At 41.9% G+C, this 18,478-nt stretch overlaps 1 protein-coding gene across 1 annotated transcript; it reads left to right on the forward strand.

The window, feature by feature from the left end:
- Positions 1 to 13,756: 13,756 nt before the first annotated feature.
- LOC145790406 (uncharacterized) lies at positions 13,757 to 14,869 on the forward strand. Its single transcript, XM_082868137.1, has 3 exons — positions 13,757 to 13,945; positions 14,054 to 14,123; positions 14,223 to 14,869. The coding sequence occupies exons 1-3, from the start codon at positions 13,757 to 13,759 to the stop codon at positions 14,867 to 14,869; spliced, it is 906 nt and encodes a 301-aa protein (XP_082724263.1).
- The last annotated feature ends 3,609 nt before the right edge of the window (positions 14,870 to 18,478 follow it).

The following is an 18,478-nucleotide window of genomic DNA, read 5'->3' on the forward strand; positions in this document are numbered from 1 at the left end:
CTATAGAAACACAATCAATAATTAAGAGACTAAATAGACAAAATGCATACAGTTTAGGGGGTAATAGTGTAATTAACCCAATATGATTATGATGAATTGGTGAATTACTTTGTATAGGACGCTGATTGGGGTCCACAACAGTAATGCATTATTAATGATTATAGTGATGTGCTATTGTTGTAAAAACAAATTACGAATAAATAAAAAATACAAATGAAATTTGACTTGTGGATTTAAAAATTTTCACAAGGTGCAATTTCACTGTAAGAAATTTCTTTGTTAATGAAACTTTAGAAATTTCTCAGGGTGAATTTTTTGAATATTTTTTAACCAAAATTTTACTTCGTTGAGTTTTTATTTTAATTTTTTTTTTGAATTGTTGTTGGATTTCACTTTGTGAAAATAAAAAATTATATTTATATTTTTTAAACCAAAGTTTAGTTCCCTGGAAAATTTGTTGAATTGTTGCTAGAAACATTGATTCACTAGGAAAAAAAAATACTGGCAACTAGGGAGGGTCACCGAAAATTTGTTGTAAGCGAGCTAGAGGTTAGCAGTGGTGTCTAGAAAATATTTGGTGTCCTTAAACTAACAAAGTTTTTTTAATTGTCCTTAAACTAGTAAAACTAATGGCTAGGGACTTCAAATAAAATTAACCAGTGTTCTTGTAATATGTTATTGGTCTCAATTAATTTGATTACTTAAATAGAATTAATTTGTTTGTTTGTTTGTTTGTTTGTTTTAAATAAATCTGAACATTTTTAAGTTAAATTTATGCCCTCATAACCACGTTTGTAATTAAACATAATCATCAAATTTGTAAATTATTATAATAATTTATAAATACAGTATATAAAATTTATAAAACAATGATGTGCCTAACATATCTATATAATAAAGTATGACAGTTTTTGAATCTTCAACATATTTTCATCCTACTAGGACATTTAGATAGTTCAGATCTGTTCAAATTATAAAATAATAGCTGAGATATATTTTTTTAAAAATATTTTACATGAACATTTTCTACTTTCCTGCTTCTCTCTCTTACTTTTTTTTTCTCTCACCCATCCATCCATGATCTCACTTTTCTCTCTCTTTTCTTTTTATTTTTTTATTTTCTTCCATTTTTATTTTTCTCTCTATTTGTTTAATTTTTTTTTTATTCACTTATTTTTATTCGCATACACTAGTATTATATGAATCCCAAAATATATACACTATTAGAATGGATTGACAACTTTAATTGTACAACATTACTAAAAAAATTAGGAAAAATTATGCAACAGCCGGATTTTTACAAAACATTTATCGATTAATAGAAAATTTGATAAATTTAATAATAAATGTTTATAAAGTTTACCGTTGATTTGATTTTTTTTAAAGATACACCGATTTGTAATTTTCCCAAAAGATTAATTACATTTAGCATTGATATAATTTTACTAAAATTTAATTTTAATACTTATATTTTGAATTATAAAGGTCAATTTCTTTTATTTAAGTAAAATTGTAAAGTCATAATTCTATTTATTTGATGTTAATAAAACTAACAAAATTGATATGCAAAGCACAAGTGATGTTTTAATGAAACTTTGTAACATGGCTTAAATTCCTTCGTAATTATGAACTTTCCAACAAAGTTTAATCATTCTTGAGAACATAGAATTGGGCCTTGTAGGGGGTTTAAGGTTAGAGAGGTGATTAGAGAGGCAAAACTATGTTAATGATCTAATAATGGTGAAAGTGGCTGAAGAATGAGTAGCAGCAACAGTATGGGAGTTGGAGAGTGTGAAGCTAGGTGAGGGTGAAGCGAATGGGCGAATGGCTCAAGGAGAAGTGTATGGCAGTACCAAATTGGGCAGCATCTTCCCCAAATCTCCCAAATTCCTCTTCTTTGAACATTAGGAAATGGGTCCCATTTATAGGCTTTTCCTTGGTACGAAGAAGACACCAAGTGGCCAAATAGAGAGAAGACATGTGTCCCAGAGGATCACACGAAATATTTTGCCTTGAGCCACTAGGCTGAAGGTGCCACATGTCCCTTTGTATGTACTGTGTACTATCTGTTTGCCTCCGCGACTACCTTTTTGAGCCTCCCTAAGTGTAGTTGCGGCCGGAGTGTTTAGCGCTGCAACTCTCTTTTGAGCCTCAACAAGTGCAGTTGCGACGGGAGTGTTTGCCTCTGCACTTGCCTTCTCAGCTTGAACCTCAGCAAGTGCACATGCAGCGGTGAACCTCGCCGCTACACTTGCCTTCTCAGTTCTATTTTGCCAGTACATGCATTCTCAGGACTCCATTAGTCTGTTATCGACTATGTTCGTGCCCACCTTAGTGAAGCCTCCACCCTTAGCCACCTAACCATAAACTCCCCAGCTTTCCAAGACGAAGACCGCAGCCAAGCCTGCTATCAGCCATGCTAAGCCTTAGTACCAAGCCCAGGGGGGCTTCCTTAGTCCTGCCTGTGCGACTAAGGAAGGTCCATGACCTGGGTACTGGAAAGGGAGGCTCTTATGTTCGGGCTTGTAACAACCCTCGCTACTGTTTACCGATAAACTATTGATTACCGTTAAACTGAACTGATTATGACTGATAAGTGAACTGAATAAACTACTGAACTGACTGACTGAAATTGAAACTGAATTGACTGAGTATATCTGTTCAATTGTATGTCTATCTGTTTGATTGTTTGATTATCTGTTTGTGTTTTTATATTTGAACTGCTAATTGAAGGCCTTATCGGCGGCCGAACTGGAAATCGATTAGTGTTTTATGATCATCGTAATTTATGTGATTTTATAGTATATTTATCTGAAAACTGATTAGGTATGATTAAATTAGATTAAAATGAGTTAAATTGCATAGTTGGTCTTATTTACCATTTTGCCACTAGAGTGGCCCACTACTTGAACCCTTTTGATCTCCTCATACACTCAAACAAAACATTTCTTCTTCCACTTCTTGCACACAACCGACCTTAGAGAGAGAGAGAAGCTAGAAGAGTTGATTTCAACTTGTTTCATTGTGAATTAGCTTGAATCTAGGTAGAATTGAAGGTTGTTAGCAACATTGACCCATAATCCAAGACCTAAGGTAAATCATTGACCTTCTTTATTATGTATTTGAACTTATTCTTGCATAATTCTTGAGCCTTTAGTGATTTAAGGCATGAATTGGTTCATTAATGTTGAATTGGAACTCATTCCATGCATGCATGTTTGACTTGTTGAATTTGAGTTGATTCCATGGAGAATTGTCTCATGCATGCTCATGGCTATGTTAAGTCCATGTTTTCATCTTGTTTTGGAACAATTGGCTCCTTAGAGCATCAAATTGAAGCTTTGAAATGGTTTTAATCCATGCATGTTTGCATGCTTTTCGTATTCATGAAATTGGTTTGAAATTGGATTTAGTTGAAACACCCTTAGGCTTTGATTTTACAATTGAGCTTTAGAATCATGTTATAGTATGAGTTTTGATGTGTTTTCTGGAAAATTGGCCCAAGAGGATCGAAATTTATGTTTTAAAACTTGGTTTTGAGCTTGAGGTTCGAATCTGGAATTTCCAGAATTTGGACTCACGCTCGAGCGGGGTGACTGGCGCTCGAGCGTGGAAATCGTGCTCCCAGCATTTTTGTTCTGTTTTGAAGTCCGCTTGAGCGGATTAATTGACGCTCGAGTGGGACATTGTGTCTCATGCTCGAGCGGGTGTCGAGCGCCCAATCGAGCGTGATTTTCATCTATCCAGCACTTTTGTTCTGTTTTGCAGAACGCTCGAGCGCGTAAGTCTACGCTCGAGCGGAAACCTTTTCTGCATGTCCGCTCGAGCGGGGTAACCTACGCTCGAGCGTGACCCCTATTTTTCGAAAAGTCTAAAAATGCTTTTAAAAGTGCATCTTTACATCCTCATCTCATTCTAGGCATCCTTAGGCCTAGTTTAAGACATCTTAAGGAGGATATAGATGTAGAAACACATCGAGACATTAGGGATTAAGCTGTTATCCTTCCCAACTGTGTAGCTTAGTGTGTGTTAATCTGTAACTGTGTAGGGTTGGCGACTGGGGACGCGCTCTAGCTTTACTGTAGCCCAGAACTCTGTGAGTAACATCTATGTAAAGATATGTTCAAAATGATTATCTTCTGAACAATTGAACTGTACTGCTTTCTGAACTGATTACTGTTAACTGAATGAATGTATGTCCTATATTCTGAACTGTATTGTGGCATCCTTAGCACCTACTGTTTACTGATACTGCTACAGAGATCTCTGTCGGTTCCCTCGTTGGAACCACTACTGTTATTGACTAATGGCCATCATTTACTGCTCGGTCTTTTTAGACCTACTGTTTACTGTACTGTTATGCTAATGGATGTACCACATATGACTGCCCTGACTGAACGACTGAAACACTGATTTAATGAACTGTTTTCATTACTGTAAGGACATTCATTCTTAACCCCTTTACGCATTGTGTTATTCACTGGGCTTTAGCTCACTGCTCATATATATATGTAGGTGTACAGGCACCAGACCGCAGCTAGAAGCGTCGGGGTAAACTCCAGTTTTGTCAAGCCAACCTATGTGCCTCAATGCGAGGTTCCGAGCCTGTCAAGTTATGGTTTAGGAGTGTTTAGTTTCCCCTTTTGTCTCTGTAACTGTTTTGTTTACTGTACTGTACTGTTTAATAAGGATTAGGTCCCTGACTAAATGATTGTATATATGTGCATACTGTTCTGTTCGACTATATATATATATATTTTTGAATAATAAGTCTTTTTGGCATACAGACTGTCACAGCTCATTGGACATTGTTTAATTACTGTATTGGCTTCCGCCAGCCCCTGTACTCTGTATTACTGTATTACTGTTAAGCAGGCCTTCGGTAATCTCGGATTACTGGCCGGTTACGGTGCTAAACCCATAGTGGCGGGTTTGGGTCGTGACAGAGTGGTATCAGAGCGATACTTACCACGAGTTATACCGCACACACGTGTCCAAATGAGCTATAGGATGTCCTAGAAAAGTGATTAGGGCATTACATGAGCATGATAAGTGTGTGATATGACTGACTGAATATATGTTAAAGTATGAACCTGTGTAAACAATGACTGCCTATATTGATAATTGTTACAACTGCTTATAGTGAAATGGATAATGCAAACACTGCAACCGAATCCTCATCCTCTGAGGCCAGAATGGCCAGACTGGAACGGATGGTGGAACTGATAACTGAAAGATTAGACCAGCAACAGAATCAACAGCCCCCACCTCCTCCTCCGGCTGTACCGGAACAGAATACTAACGTTAATGATGGGGACATAATAGCTCTCACCAACAAGTTCAGCAAAATGAAACCGCCATCCTTTCAGGGGGGCCTTAAACCATTAAAGGCTGAAGCATGGGTTCTTGAGACTGAAAAATTATTTGAGGTTTTTCCGTGCTCTGAAGCACATAAAGTGCTATTGGCCACCTTTACTCTGCAAGAAGAAGCTAGAAGGTGGTGGATGCTCATCCATAATGAAAATACGGTTATGACTTGGGCTCAATTCAAGGGAGCCTTCTTCGAGAAGTATTTCCCTCAGTATGTTAGGGATAGAAAGGTGACTGAGTTTGAACAGCTGATGCAGGGCACAATGTCCGTTGCTGAATATGAAACAAAGTTCACCGAGCTTGCGAGATATGCACCGCATATGGTGGACACCGATTACAAGAAAGCCAGAAAGTTCGAAAGCGGCCTTAATGTTGTAATTCTTGACAGAATAAATGTTTTGAAATTACCGAATTATGTGAATGTCCTTGACCGAGCTTTGATGGCTGAGTCGAACATCGAAGCACTGAAAACTGAAACACTAGCGTCTGAATGGCGTGGTAAGAGACAGGGTTTCAAGTTTAAGAAAGGCAAGCATAACCCAGTGAACAAGAAATAGAACACGGGGTCAACAACTAGCCTCAGCCAAGGAAGTGGTTTCATACCACCCTGTTCTGAGTGTAGCAAGAAGCATAAAGGGATCTGTTACAAAATATCTGGAGCTTGTTACAGGTGTGGCATGGTGGGCCACATGGTTAAAAACTGCCCCTCTGCTCCACAGGTCAGTAGTAAAGCTACACCAAGCGTGGCGGCATCAACGGTTGCACCAAAACCGAACCCCAAAGCTACTGGGAAAGAGCCCATGAGGCAGGGCCGAGTGTTTGCCCTAGTATCGGGAGACGTGCAGAATACCGAGACCGTTGTGTCAGGTATTCTCTCTATTTGCACCCAAAATGCTTATGTACTGATTGATTCGGGGTCTATGCATGCACATGTGTCGCATGCTTTTTCGCGAAAACTGAATAGACCATTAGAACCCATGAATTATCTGTTAGCTGTATCATCACCCATTGTGGAATCTATGACCTGTGCATATATGTACCCTGCTTGTGAAATTATTGTTGGTGATGCACATTTGTTTATTGACTTACTGCCTCTGAACATTGATCATTTTGATGTAATACTGGGAATGGACTGGTTAACAAAATACCATGCCACCATAGACTGTGTAACGAAACAAGTAGTTTTCCGTCCATCGGGTTTACCCGAATTTATGTTTAATGGGGTTGGAGTAGTACCTCCTCCGTATTTGATTTCATCTGTGAAAGCTGTAAAATTGATTAGAAAGGGGTGTAAGGGATATCTGTGTTCTGTATTGACTGTATCTACTGATGCTAATGCTAACGTGAACAGTATTCCTGTAGTCAGAAAGTTTCCAAATGTTTTCCCAGATAATCTGCCAGGGGATTTGACTGACAGAGAGATCGAATTCACCGTTGATGTGATTCCGAGAACGCAGCCAGTATCTAAAGCTCCTTACCGAATGGCTCCAACTGAACTGAAGGAATTGAAAGTGCAATTGCAGGAACTGTTAGATAAGAAGTTCATTAGACCTAGCACTTCGCCTTGGGGTGCTCCTGTTTTATTTGTGAAGAAGAAAGACGGCTCACTGAGACTGTGCATTGACTACCGTGAACTGAATAAGGTAACTGTGAAAAATAAATACCCATTGCCACGTATTGATAACTTATTTGATCAGTTATAGGGTGCTCAAGTGTTTTCTAAGATCGATCTCAGATCTGGATGCCATCAGTTGAAAGTTAAACCAGAAGACATTGATAAAATTGCTTTTCGAACGAGGTATGAACATTACGAATTTTTTAGTTATGCCTTTTGGAGTTACCAATGCACCTGCTGCATTTATGGACCTAATGAACAGAATCTTTAAAACCGTACCTTGATGACTTTATTATTGTATTCATTGATGACAAACTGATTTACTCCAAAAGTATAGAAGAACATGAACATCATCTGAGACTTGCCCTACAGACCCTAAGAGAACAGAAACTTTATGCTAAACTATCTAAATGCGAATTCTGGCTTGATCATGTTATGTTTTTAGGGCATGTTGTTAGCAAAGATGGAATTTCTATTGATCCACAGAAAATTGAAGCTGTAGTGAACTGGCCTAGACCAACAAATGTGACAGAAGTTCGAAGCTTTTTGGGACTAGCCGGGTATTACAGAAGATTTGTCAAAGACTTCTCCAAAATTGCCTTACCATTAACTCAACTGACACAGAAGGGAATATCATTTGACTGGACTGACCAAAGGGAATCAGTTTTCCAAGAGTTGAAGACTCGACTCGTGACTGCACCAGTTCTTACCTTACCTTCAGGTACGGATGGTTATACCATGTTTAGTGATGCTTCTCATAAGGGTTTGGGGTGTGTTTTAATGCAGAACGGGAGAGTAATTGCCTATGCTTCCCGACAACTGAGACCGTATGAAAATAACTACCCAACCCATGATTTGGAACTTGCTGCAGTAGTATTTGCACTAAAAATCTGGTGTCACTACCTTTATGGGGCAACATGTGAAGTATATACCGACCATAAGAGTTTGAAATATTTCTTCACACAAAAAGAACTGAACATGAGATAGCGGAGACGGCTAGAACTGATTAAAGACTATGACCTACAGATTTTGTACCATCCGGAAAAAGCCAACATCGTTGCCGATGCATTGAGTCGGAAATCGACTGGAAATTTAGCCTGTTTGCTTTCCGGGCAGAAAGAATTGCTTTGTGACCTTGAAAAATCTGAAATTAAAATTGTTGTACGAGAACAAGGTGAAACCTTAGCTGCTATTTCTGCTCAACCGGCACTTATTGAAGAGATTAAAGAGAAACAGCAATTGGATGACTTCTTGAAGAAGATCATCGAAGAAAGAGAATCCAAACCAAGACCGGGTTTCAAATTTGAAAGTAATGTACTGAGATTTCAAGGAAGATTGTGTGTACCAAATGATTCTGAATTGAAAGGAAGAGTTCTGCAAAAGGGTCACAATTCAAAATTTTCTATCCATCCAGGGAATACGAAAATGTATCAAGATCTGAAACTGAATTTCTGGTGGCCAGGAATGAAGAAAGAAATTGCCGATTTTGTATCAAAATGTCTTCATTGCCAACAAGTCAAAGCCGAACATCAACGACCCGCAGGCTTATTGCAGCCCTTACCGATACCGGAGTGGAAATGGGAACATATTACCATGGATTTTATCATTGGATTACCTCGCTCTAGTAAAGGTATGGACTCAATTTGGGTTATTGTTAATAGACTGACTAAATCTGCTCACTTCTTACCTGTTAAGACAATTTATAATGCGGACAAGTTGGCTATACTCTATATTGATGAAATTGTTAGACTGCACGGAGTGCCTGTATCCATTGTTTCTGACAGGGATTCGAAGTTTATGTCGAGATTTTGGCAAAGCTTACAGACTGCATTGGGTACTGAATTGAAATTGAGTAGTGCTTATCATCCTCGGACCGATGGCTAGTTAGAAAGAACCATCCAGACTCTGGAGGATTTACTGAAAATGTGTGTCCTTCATTTTCAGGGAAACTGGGAAAGCCATTTGCCATTGGCTGAATTCGCCTACAATAATAGCTACCATTCGAGTATTGGTATGGCGCCTTTCGAGGCATTGTATGCAGAAAATGAAGATCTGCGATTTACTGGGCAGAAGTTGGAGATGGGCCTTTGCTTGGGCCCGAGATTGTTTATGAAACAACTGAGAAAGTGAAACTGATACAACAGAGACTGAAAACCGCTCAGAGCAGACAGAAAAGTTATGCTGATGTTAGAAGACGAGATAGAGAGTATGAAGTGGGTGATCACGTTTTTGTGAAAGTGACACCGATGAAAGGCCAGACTCGTTTTGGAGTCAAAGGCAAGTTAACGCCGAGATATGTCGGACTGTACGAGATTATCGAGAAAATTAATCCAGTGGCGTATCAAGTTGTGCTTCCTCCTGAAATGGAGCATATGCACAATGTCTTCCACATTTCTATGTTGAGGGACTACCTCCGGGATCCTTTCCATGTAATAGAGCCAACTCGTGTAGTGCTGAGTGGCGACTACAATTTTGAGGAACGACCTATTCAGATTGTAAACCGACGGATCAAGAAGTTGAGAAACAAAGAGATCCCATTAGTGAAAGTCGACTGGCAAAACCATGGTGGCGTGTATGCCACTTGGGAAAGGGAAGATGACATGGCTAAAAGATACCCTGAACTATTTCCACTGAACCCTGTTTTCTTCCAGAATGAAGGTAACTCGAGTTTAGAGGACTAAACTCTTTTTAAGGAGGGGAGACTATAACAACCCTCGCTACTGATTACCGTTAAACTGAACTGATTATGACTGATAAGTGAACTGAATAAACTACTGAACTGACTGACTGAAATTGAAACTGAATTGACTGAGTATATCTGTTCAATTGTATGTCTATCTGTTTGATTGTTTGATTATCTGTTTGTGTTTTTATATTTGAACTGCTAATTGAAGGCCTTATCGGTGGCTGAACCGGAAATCGATTAGTGTTTTATGATCATCGTAATTTATGTGATTTTATAGTATATTTATATGAAAACTGATTAGGTATGATTAAATTAGATTAAAATGAGTTAAATTGCATAGTTGGTCTTATTTACCATTTTGCCACTAGAGTGGCCCACTACTTGAACCCTTTTGATCTCCTCATATACTCAAACAAAACATTTTCTTTTCCACTTCTTGCACACAACCGACCTTAGAGAGAGAGAGAAGCTAGAAGAGTTGATTTCAACTTGTTTCATTGTGAATTAGCTTGAATCTAGGTAGAATTGAAGGTTGTTAGCAACATTGACCCATAATCCAAGACCTAAGGTAAATCATTGACCTTCTTTATTGTGTATTTGAACTTATTCTTGCATAATTCTTGAGCCTTTAGTGATTTAAGGCATGAATTGGTTCATTAATGTTGAATTGGAACTCATTCCATGCATGCATGTTTGACTTGTTGAATTTGAGTTGATTCCATGGAGAATTGTCTCATGCATGCTCATGGCTATGTTAAGTCCATGTTTTCATCTTGTTTTGGAACAATTGGCTCCTTAGAGCATCAAATTGAAGCTTTGAAATGGTTTTAATCCATGCATGTTTGCATGCTTTTCGTATTCATGAAATTGGTTTGAAATTGGATTTAGTTGAAACACCCTTAGGCTTTGATTTTACAATTGAGCTTTAGAATCATGTTATAGTATGAGTTTTGATGTGTTTTCTGGAAAATTGGCCCAAGAGGATCGAAATTTATGTTTTAAAACTTGGTTTTGAGCTTGAGGTTCGAATCTGGAATTTCCAGAATTTGGACTCACGCTCGAGCGGGGTGACTGGCGCTCGAGCGTGGAAATCGTGCTCCCAGCATTTTTGTTCTGTTTTGAAGTCCGCTCGAGCGGATTAATTGACGCTCGAGCGGGACATTATATCTCATGCTCGAGCGGGTGTCGAGCGCCCAATCGAGCGTGATTTTCATCTATCCAGCACTTTTGTTCTGTTTTGCAGAACGCTCGAGCGCGCAAGTCTACGCTCGAGCGGAAACCTTTTCTGCATGTCCGCTCGAGCGGGGTAACCTACGCTCGAGCGTGACCCCTATTTTTTGAAAAGTCTAAAAATGCTTTTAAAAGTGCATCTTTACATCCTCATCTCATTCTAGGCATCCTTAGGCCTAGTTTAAGACATCTTAAGGAGAATATAGATGTAGAAACACACCAAGGCATTAGGGATTAAGCTGTTATCCTTCCCAACTGTGTAGCTTAGTGTGTGCTAATCTGTAACTGTGTAGGGTTGGCGACTGGGGACGTGCTCTAGCTTTATTGTAGCCCAGAACTCTGTGAGTAACATCTGTGTAAAGACATGTTCAAAATGATTATCTTCTGAACAATTGAACTGTACTGCTTTCTGAACTGATTACTGTTAACTGAATGAATGTATGTCCTATATTCTGAACTGTATTGTGGCATCCTTAGCACCTACTGTTTACTGATGCTGCTACAGAGATCTCTGTCGGTTCCCTCGTTGGAACCACTACTGTTATTGACTAATGGCCATCATTTACTGCTCGGTCTTTTTAGACCTACTGTTTACTGTACTGTTATGCTAATGGATGTACCACATATGACTGCACTGACTGAACGACTGAAACACTGATTTAATGAACTGTTTTCATTACTGTAAGGACATTCATTCTTAATCCCTTTACGCATTGTGTTATTCACTGGGCTTTAGCTCACTGCTCATATATATATGTAGGTGCACAGGCACCAGACCGCAGCTAGAAGCGTCGGGGTAAACTCCAGTTTTGTCAAGCCAACCTATGTGCCTCAATGCGAGGTTCTGAGCCTGTCAAGTTATGGCTTAGGGGTGTTTAGTTTCCCCTTTTGTCTCTGTAACTGTTTTGTTTACTGTACTGTACTGTTTAATAGGGATTAGGTCCCTGACTAAATGATTGTATATATGTGCATACTGTTCTGTTCGACTATATATATATTTTTGAATAATAAGTCTTTTTGGCATACAGACTGTCACAGCTCATTGGACATTGTTTAATTACTGTATTGGCTTCCGCCAGCCCCTGTACTCTGTATTACTGTTAAGCAGGCCTTCGGTAATCTCGGATTACTGGCCAGTTACGGTGCTAAACCCATAGGGGCAGGTTTGGGTCGTGACAGGGCTACCCTGCTCCCATCTTCGCGGGGTTGCCGCGGTGAACTGGTATTTCTGGGCCTGCTATCAGCTTCAACCAGTAAGTCTTAGGGCCTGTTATCAGCGCCAAGTTAATAAACTGTGGGGCCTGCTATCAGCCCTAGGCTAGTAATACCTTGGGGCCTGCTATCGGTGCCAAACATTAGCATCTGCTTGCAGAGGGAAGCCTTTTTCGAAGGCTGCGATCGTCTTGGCAGGCTATTCCCTCTACAACTTAGTTGCTGCGGTAGTAGTTGCAACAGTAGTAGTTGCAGTGCTAGTCATTTCTCGCAGCGAGTTCAGACAGCATGACCGAAGATATTAGAGATGGCGGCGCTGGAAGAAAGCCTCCGTAACTTGGACGCTGCAAGTATTGCATCTACAACTTAGTTGCCTTGGTCTTCTTTTTCCCTCGGCAACTCTAGATGATCGTGACACCGACATTACTTGGAATGGCGGTGGCATTGAAGATACTTGGAATGACGGCGCTGAAACAAAGTGCCTCAGCAACTCTGCCGCTGCACATGTTTCCTTGGCAACTTCAACTGGCAGGGAAACTGAAGTTAATAAGAATGGCGGCGCTGAGGCAGAGTGCCTCAGCAACTCTGCCGCTACACATGTTCTCTTGGCAACTCAACTGGCGGCGGAACCGAAATTAATAGGAATGGCAGCGCTGAGGCAGAGTGCCTCAGCAACTCTACCGTTGCACATGTTCCCTCGGCAACTTCAACGCTGCAGGTGTTGCCTCTGCAACTTGACTTAGGCCTTTCTCCTCGTTGAGTCCATCTCGAGCCCTGGTGGGTCGAACCTGCCTCGGCCCACTTGTTGGGCCATTTCCCTTGGGCTTTGGCCCATGCTCATTTTTTATCCTTGGTCGCCTTCTTAGGGCGATCTTAGTGCTTGGGTCCATACTTAGTTTGGGGCTTAATTTCTAACCCTCTACATTTTGCTCCCTGCGCGCGTGGGAGACACGCTTCCTATTTCCCGCACGTGCATGACGTCAGCGGGCAACCCAAGGGTTGCGTCAGTTGGGTCTGAAGTTGCGTCGGCTCTGAAAAGGTACCCTTTTGACTGCCGGGTCATAATGACCTAGGGCAATATGTTAGCGCCCTTTGCTGATTTTCTTTATAAATACTGCTCTGGGGTCCACTGGTCCTCCACTTCTTCTCAACACACCTTTCTGTCTCCTTTGTCTTCTTCTCTCCCTTGTCCCATCTTTCCAAAGCTTTTTGACTTTCTTTACTCATTTTTAATGGCCAGCACGAGGTTTTTTGCTGATAGAGTTGCCCCATCCCCTACTGAGTGGAGGCGGGCCCCTTACTTTGGAGGGCTGGCCGACCCCTTCTGGAAGGCGGTTGACTCCTTTATTCTTGATGTCTCTCCTCTAGAGAAGCCTCTGCTTCCTTTTGGGGAGGCCACCTTGGAAGACACGGACATGGTGAACCTGGCTTTTGTGCTGCGGTTTCGTGTAGAGCGTGGTGACTTTTCACATTCTTACATCTACTATCGTACTCATTTAGGCCTTTCAGGAAATTGGTCCCTTTGGGTCGATGACATCATTGCGGATGGCGGCTTCAAGCAACGTCCGCGTGATGTTCGCCTTTTCAATGCCATTTTAATCTCGAGAGAGTTATCAGTGTGTAAGGTGTAGACCAACACTGATATGATTGTCTCCCGTTGGAGTCGTGACACCCACACTTTTGCTTTGGCATGGAGGGAGATAACCTTGACCCTGGAAGATGTTGTCGTCCTCTTGCGCCTCAGCACCCGTGGAGATCACCATTTTGACCTAGCATCTCTGACCCCCGCAGAGCAAGTCATTGTTACTGCTCTTCAAACCGCCTTTCGGGAGGTGTGGAAGTTTGGTTCCTAGTATGATCTTAGAACTGGGAAACTGCTCCAGGAGAGGCCCAAAAGAGATAAGACTACCTATTTTTCTTAGCTGAAGCATTTCTTTAAGGACTTGCAACCAGTTGTAGGAGACATCACTGAGGAGTGCCGTGATTCCGTAGTTGGTCCGGGCTATCGAGGTGACTTGTAGTTGGCAGCGTTCGTCAGCTATTTTATCTCATTCTTTATCCTACCCAGTAACCTTGTCGAAAGCATCAATTCCCTGGTATTTCCCTTAGCTGTAAAGCTTTGCAGCGGTAATCAAATTCCTCTGGCTCCCCTCTTCCGGGGTAACTTATATTTCCGTCTTGACCTCATCCATTCGGACATTGAGCGATCCATGGGCTGCTATGACGTTTGGAGCTTTGTGCATACCCAGTTCCTGACTGCCTTTTTCTATGAGAGATTTCCTATCATAAGCCCCATCCCTGAAGAACACGAGCCCTTCTTTATTGATGAAATCTTTGATGCAGAGGGCCACCCTGTCCTAGATACAGGGGGTCGGCCTGCAACGAGGCAAGTGCATCAGTCCCTCCATCGCATCTCTCGGTGGTCTAGCCTTGGCACTAACAAGCCATTTTCAGACTATGTTGACCATATAGAGGAGTGCGTCTTCCGCCCTTTCACTCAGCCTCTCCCAGGCATTTCTGTTGGCCCTTTTTATTTTTCAGAGGCCCGCCACGTTGATTTTTCTCTCGACAGTGTCCACGCTAATTCTCTTTTTATTGCTGCCAGGATTTGCCCTGGATTTCTGCCCGTGTGGAATGAAGAAGGCATGTCCAGTGTAGTCTACAGATCAAACATGGTCGTTATGCAATTCAGGATGGATCAGGGCGTTCCATATGCTCCCCTACCTCAGACTGATTTCCATCGGAGTTTTCAATGATTTACCCGTGACTACACTACTCTACTTGTGGAGGGCCTTGGAGTCATGGAGTTTCCCTCACTTGGGAGAGAGGGTGCCTGTACTCCTAACAATAGACTATTTTGGTACCGCAATCTCAATTCCTTCTTCAATTTTTGTATTAGTGCCCCGATCGTCCCAGCAATGGAACCTATCCCACAGCCCGACCTAACCCTTCATCTGCCTTTTGGTCGAGGGAAACAATCCAGTATATTCTGTCGCTTTAAGCTTCTATCCCTGCCCGTTGTGGAAGAGCCTCACCCGTCTGGGGCAATGTCTGTACAACCCTTGCAGATTGCTTCCCCCGAGGTGAGTGCAACAGTACGCATGACCTGTTCCTAGCTGAGGGCAGCCCAAGTAGCAGCGGCTTCAGTTCCTGAGGCACATGCCTTGCCCCGTGGGAAGAGGCTCTGAAAGGTATCCATACTTAGAAAATATTTTGTACTATTTTCTTATACTTATTATGTTTATTGTAATAATCGCATGATCTTCTTCTTCTTTTTAGGGACCACGGACCATACTGCCCTCTGGCCCAAGGGGTTCTTCTACTGCCATTGGCACTTCGTCAGACTCAGTCGATGATGACAACCTCCACATTGCCACTAGGGTGACAACATTCAAGACTCGCAGGACAGTTCTTCTAGACGTTGAACAGGAACCAAGTGTGAGAGACGAACCGACCACTGAGGCTGAGCCAATTGTGGAGGACGCAGGCAATGTGCAAGTGCCCTCTGCTGTGGAAGTTGCATCGGGTGATATAGCTGCTGAGGGTTTAGAGCCTTCGCATCCTTCTGACTCTGTGCACTCCGGCCGTTCCTCTGTTAGCGGAGATGATTTCGTACCTGAGACCCCTCAAGAAGATTGTGGCATTAGGGAGCCACTGGAAGTTGCACCACCTCCCCTTGGAGCTGCATCTGGCGGTTCCTCCTAATCCATTGAGTCTCCGTTGATCTAGCCAGCTCCACTTCCAGATGTTCAAGTGGCTGAGGGGAATGCAGGCATAGTGGCTGCTAGCAGCCTGCCACTGTTCCTGCTGTGACCCCTCTGAATTTGGATCGACTTGCAGAGGTAGCTGTCACCTTAATCGCCCATACTGTTACTACTGCCGCTAAGACTTCCAATCCAGTTGCTTCGGCAACTTCTGAACAACTGGCAGACTTGTACCCCACTCACTTTCTAGAGGTGCCAGCTGACCTTGTGGTGTCTCGAGATTTTTATATTCGGATGGATACTACTGCTGTCCCAGATCTGAACGTTAGAGATTACTAGATGGATAACTTCTTTTCAGAACGACACGGCGGTGCAGACAGCTTTGGCCTTTCTCGTGAGGCCAGTTCACCCGGTCGCCAGCTAGCATCTACCCACTCTAATGCTGCTGGTTAGTCATTTTCAGGAGAAGTGAGCTTCCCTCAAACCTTTGGTCACTCCATCAGTCTCCCTTCAGTGATTGAAGCTAGCAATGGTGCGAGAGAGTCCCCCCAGTCGTCAGAGAAAGTTTCCTTCCTAAGATACTGGGTCTCTTCCGAAGCTACTTTCACTCTTGCTCGCGTCCAAGCACTGCATCCAGACACCTTTACTACCTTTAATGTCCCTGGATCTATAGTACAGAAGGCGTTGCTGGAGTTACTTGCTGGCTTTATTCGCGACCTTGCTACCAAGCACATCCTGACGACTCCCAGCAAGTTCGTGGAGAGTGCCAATGCCAATCTGAGCAGCTTTGAGAGGAATAATTTAAACCTATCATTGATGAAGGACTGGCTTCAGGCGGTTGATGGTTTCCTCGAGCACACCGATAATGTGGCGATGATTGCGTCCCTAGAAGAGACTACTAAGGAGTGTGAGGGTGCCCTGGAGCAGCATCGGCAGAACCTGGCTCGGTTTAGAGAGAAGGACTTTGCATTGGTTGCCCAGTTGCCTCAAGATGTGACTCTGATGGACTCCCTCTTGAAGGGTTTGATTTGACTTGATGTAACTCTGTGACTTTGTTACGATTTCCTCCATTTTTCTTACTTTATTTTGTTGTTGCATCGCGCTTGGTGCACCTTTTCTTTTCTTTTCCTCTGTCATAACTTCTTTTTAAACGTTGTAATCATGTTCTAGAAGTTTGACTTTAATGGAAAGCATGGATGTTTGGTAGTACTTTTGGGTTTCATTTCATTGCTTTTCTTTACATTGCTTCTTACATAACTTCTAAAGATTAAGGAAAGCTCTTGCAGTGAACAAAAACTTCATCATGACTAAGCTTTTACAAGTGTAAAATTTCACTAAGTAGGGAAAACTTTCCTCAGACTAAGTGAATATGAGAGTAAAAGACCTGCTAAGTGTATGACTTTTTCTTTACACTTTGCTTTGGAAATATTAACAAACAAACTTTACAACTCTTTTTTTTGAACAAAAGGAACTAAGGAAAATATTCTTTAACATACTTGGTGTTAACATGACCAGTTCTGAATCCATCATTTACTCTTGTCAACTTGTAGTACCCACTGCTGCTTTCCTCAGCAACTTTGTAGGGTCCTTCCCATCTAGGTGAAAACTTGGGAATTGGCTACCCCCGCATGATTGGATCCATTGTGTTCCATACTAAGTCCCCTTCCTTGAATTTTCTGTGTTGAATAGATTGATTATAGGCACGGGCTATGGATTGATGATATTTTTTCATTAGCCGCGAGGCCCAATCTCTTCTTTTTTCAGCTGTCTCCATGTCATTCTTCCTGCTGTCTGGAACTAAGTGTGCTGACATAGCCATTCTTGCTGAGGGTACTGCCAACTCAACTGGTAACACAACTTCGGACCCATACATTAGGGAAAATGGGGTTGCCTGAGTTGGCTTTCTTTTTGACGTTCTATAAGCCCAGAGTGCTAGGGGGAGTTGTTCAAACCATGTGCCCTCTGCATCATCCATTATTTTACTCAATATTCGGATGAGGGTTTTATTGGTTGCCTCAGCTTGTCCATTCCCTTGGGAGTAGTATGGACTAGACTTGTGGTGCTTGATTCAGTAGGTATCTAGCAGCCTTCCAACATGGCGATTTACAAAAGGAGCTCCGTTATCCAACAACATCACTTTGGGTATGCCAAACCTGCAGATTATGTTTTCTCTAATGAAGTTGGCTACTCCTGCCCCATCTGCCTTCCTCATTGGTATAGCCTCTACCCATTTGATGCTAACTTCGGTTGCTGCAAGTATCTATCTGTAGCCTTTTGATTACTGCGCTATAGGACCTACCAAGTCAAATGCCCATGTATGGATCGGATAAGGAGTCTTGATGTTGTGCAGTTCAACTGCCAGTGCATGTATCAAATTCCCAAACTTCTGGCACAATTGGCATCTCCTCACAAAGTTTTTAGCATCTTCTTCCATTGTTGGCCAGTAGTAGCTGAGGTAAATGAGATATCCGTATAATCACTGCCTTCTTTGATGCTCTGTCTTGTGGACTTCCCTCAGCACCTCATTTGCCTCATCTTTTGATAAGTACGCTAAAGGTTCCCCCTCGAAACTTCTTCAGTACAGCTTGTCTTGGTCAAGGAAGAAGCGGAGGGTTCACCTCTTAACTCTGATTGCGTCAGCTTTGTTTTCAGGCAGTGTGT

This window comes from Camellia sinensis, chromosome 5 (assembly GCF_055761805.1).
Source record: "Camellia sinensis isolate YWXY chromosome 5, ASM5576180v1, whole genome shotgun sequence".
NCBI classification, from domain to species: Eukaryota; Viridiplantae; Streptophyta; class Magnoliopsida; order Ericales; family Theaceae; genus Camellia; species Camellia sinensis.